Source organism: Callorhinus ursinus, unplaced genomic scaffold, assembly GCF_003265705.2.
Source record: "Callorhinus ursinus isolate GAN/ISIS: 27379988/994484 unplaced genomic scaffold, GSC_fseal_2.0 scaffold21, whole genome shotgun sequence".
Lineage (NCBI taxonomy): Eukaryota > Metazoa > Chordata > Mammalia > Carnivora > Otariidae > Callorhinus > Callorhinus ursinus.
Genome location: NW_027397083.1, coordinates 7,638,884 through 7,640,843, shown reverse-complemented (window position 1 = coordinate 7,640,843; position 1,960 = coordinate 7,638,884). Strand labels below are relative to the sequence as shown.

The window sequence follows — 1,960 nt, the reverse complement described above, 5'->3', positions numbered from 1 at the left end:
GTAGCGGCCAGGGCGTCTCTCTCCGCCCGCGCCCGCCCTCGCCCCGGGGGATTCCCAGGTCCGGGCCCTGGCTGTTTGGCTCCACGCGGTCCCGCCCCCAGCCTACCTTCCCACGGTCCCGGCGCCGCGGCCCGAGCGATCCTAGTACTCAGACCCGGAGTAGCCCCCTCCCCATTTGTCCTCTGGCCCTCGCCTCAGCCTCCTGCAAGTTCTTAGCCTTCCACGCCTAGGGGTAGTTTGCCGCGTGGGTAGAGTCGCCCGGCCGTGGGGGGTCGGACTCTGGGGACATTTTGTAGTGCTTGGGCTTTAGAAACCGCAGATTCATTATCCTTGCCTCTTCCTCTCGGGCCCACCACGCGTCACCAGCCCTCCCCGAAGAAGTAGAAAGCATGTGGCAGCGCCGGGGTGTGCGCGAGTCCCAGGGCGGTGACAGCTTCGGCACTCCTGGGCAGTGGGTCATCTAATGCTTCTTCCCCCAGTCTCCTCTTCCACATGTGTCGGGCTGTGGTGGTTTCAGCTTGTACCGTTACCCAGGTCAGCAGGGGCTCTTTAGAGACAACACACACTTTCCTTCCGAAGGAATGCTTGAAGATGCCTCTGGTGGCGTTGCCTGCATCTTTTCAGCTGAAACTGCCTTCGTTTCCCAGTGTACTTTGCATTGTTTCTTTACCTAGTTCCTGTGACCCAGCCCCGCAAGGAGGATATGCGATTTCCTGGATTCTTGTGTGCCCGAATTGCTCAGAGGAGAGATTGCTTTTCTTACATAACTTTATGATTGCCTACATTTTGTGAATGCTGCTGATCCCTCAACACTACGTGTGTGTGCTCTGCTACAGAGTCTTGGTAAACTTAATGACTTCCAACACTTGAGACCAATCCTGAAAAGTCCAGCAAACATTTAGCAAGTGAATTGTGTGCCCCATGCAATTTAGCTCACTGATTTCAAATGTATTAATCATTATCGTGTGAAATTATGGACCTTTGGGTTGCGTGTAATGAATGATGATAGGAACACAATGCCAGGTTTACTTTTGTATAAAGTGAAGTTCACGTGATGGCAAATTTTACCTCAAGTATAATGAGTGAGTTAAACAATTTAAAAATCGGGTTGGCATTGGTGAGTGGTTTTCAGTATATGTGAGAAAAAGGACTGGCTTTTTATTGGATGGCATTTTCTATATACCTAACTTATATTAGAAGAAATTTCCTTTTCATGGCCATACCATTTTAGATTTAAAAGATAGGTGTGTGTTTCAGAAACTAGATTAAACACTGCTAGTTCTTTCCTTAACAAAAGGTTAGAAATCTTCTGTGAGTCCTGGCTGCTTCCCCCACCCCTTTTCTTTTGTTTCCTGATGATAGTTTTCCCTGAGGCCCTCATGAAGGGATACATGGAATTAAGTCACTCTTGCAATTTGGGGAGCCCTTCTCCTATTGGCTCTTCTGCAATATTGTTTTTGGCCACAGCTATTTATATACTATGACATTGACTTCTCCCTCCCATTTTGGTGTCCTGCCACTCAGCCAAGGAAGTAGCCCATCTGAAAAGTGAAAGCTGGTAGAAATGTATTATTTGCTGAACCTTGCAATGGGAAAGTAGAACCTGATTGGTGTAAAAAAACAAAACCAAAACCAAATTCTTTTTGCACATTCGATACATATGTTTTAGTGGGGGGGAAGGTAGGGGTTACCGTTAACTTGCCTCAGAAAGGGAGAAATCTGAAGAATCTTTTGGAAATCTGCCAAGTACCCCTGCAGTTAGTAGTTAGGTTTAAAGTTAGGAAAGCAAGATTTCTTTACTACAAGCTTTTAAAAATTATCTTTTTCAGTGAATTTTCCAATACTTTGCTACATAGCATTTACAATGTTAAGTTCAGAGAACCACAAAATTTTATATCAGAAGAAATAAAGTTGGTGTCTACAGCGTAACAAGAAGAGACTAAGGGGGTGCCTGGGTGGC

At 46.6% G+C, this 1,960-nt stretch overlaps 1 protein-coding gene across 7 annotated transcripts in view; it reads left to right on the top strand.

Moving 5' to 3' along the window:
- The window catches only part of TTC17 (tetratricopeptide repeat domain 17), a 114,575-nt gene that overhangs the window by 177 nt on the left and 112,438 nt on the right, over positions 1-1,960 (top strand). The window contains exon 1 of one of the 7 annotated variants that reach the window (XM_073904727.1): positions 731-843. The exons of the other annotated variants lie outside the window; for them this stretch is intronic. Within the exon in view, the coding sequence (XP_073760828.1) occupies positions 793-843 (51 nt within the window). The 5' untranslated portion in view covers positions 731-792. Of the gene's footprint in view, positions 1-730; positions 844-1,960 lie in introns of those variants that run through there. 7 annotated transcript variants of the gene reach the window in all.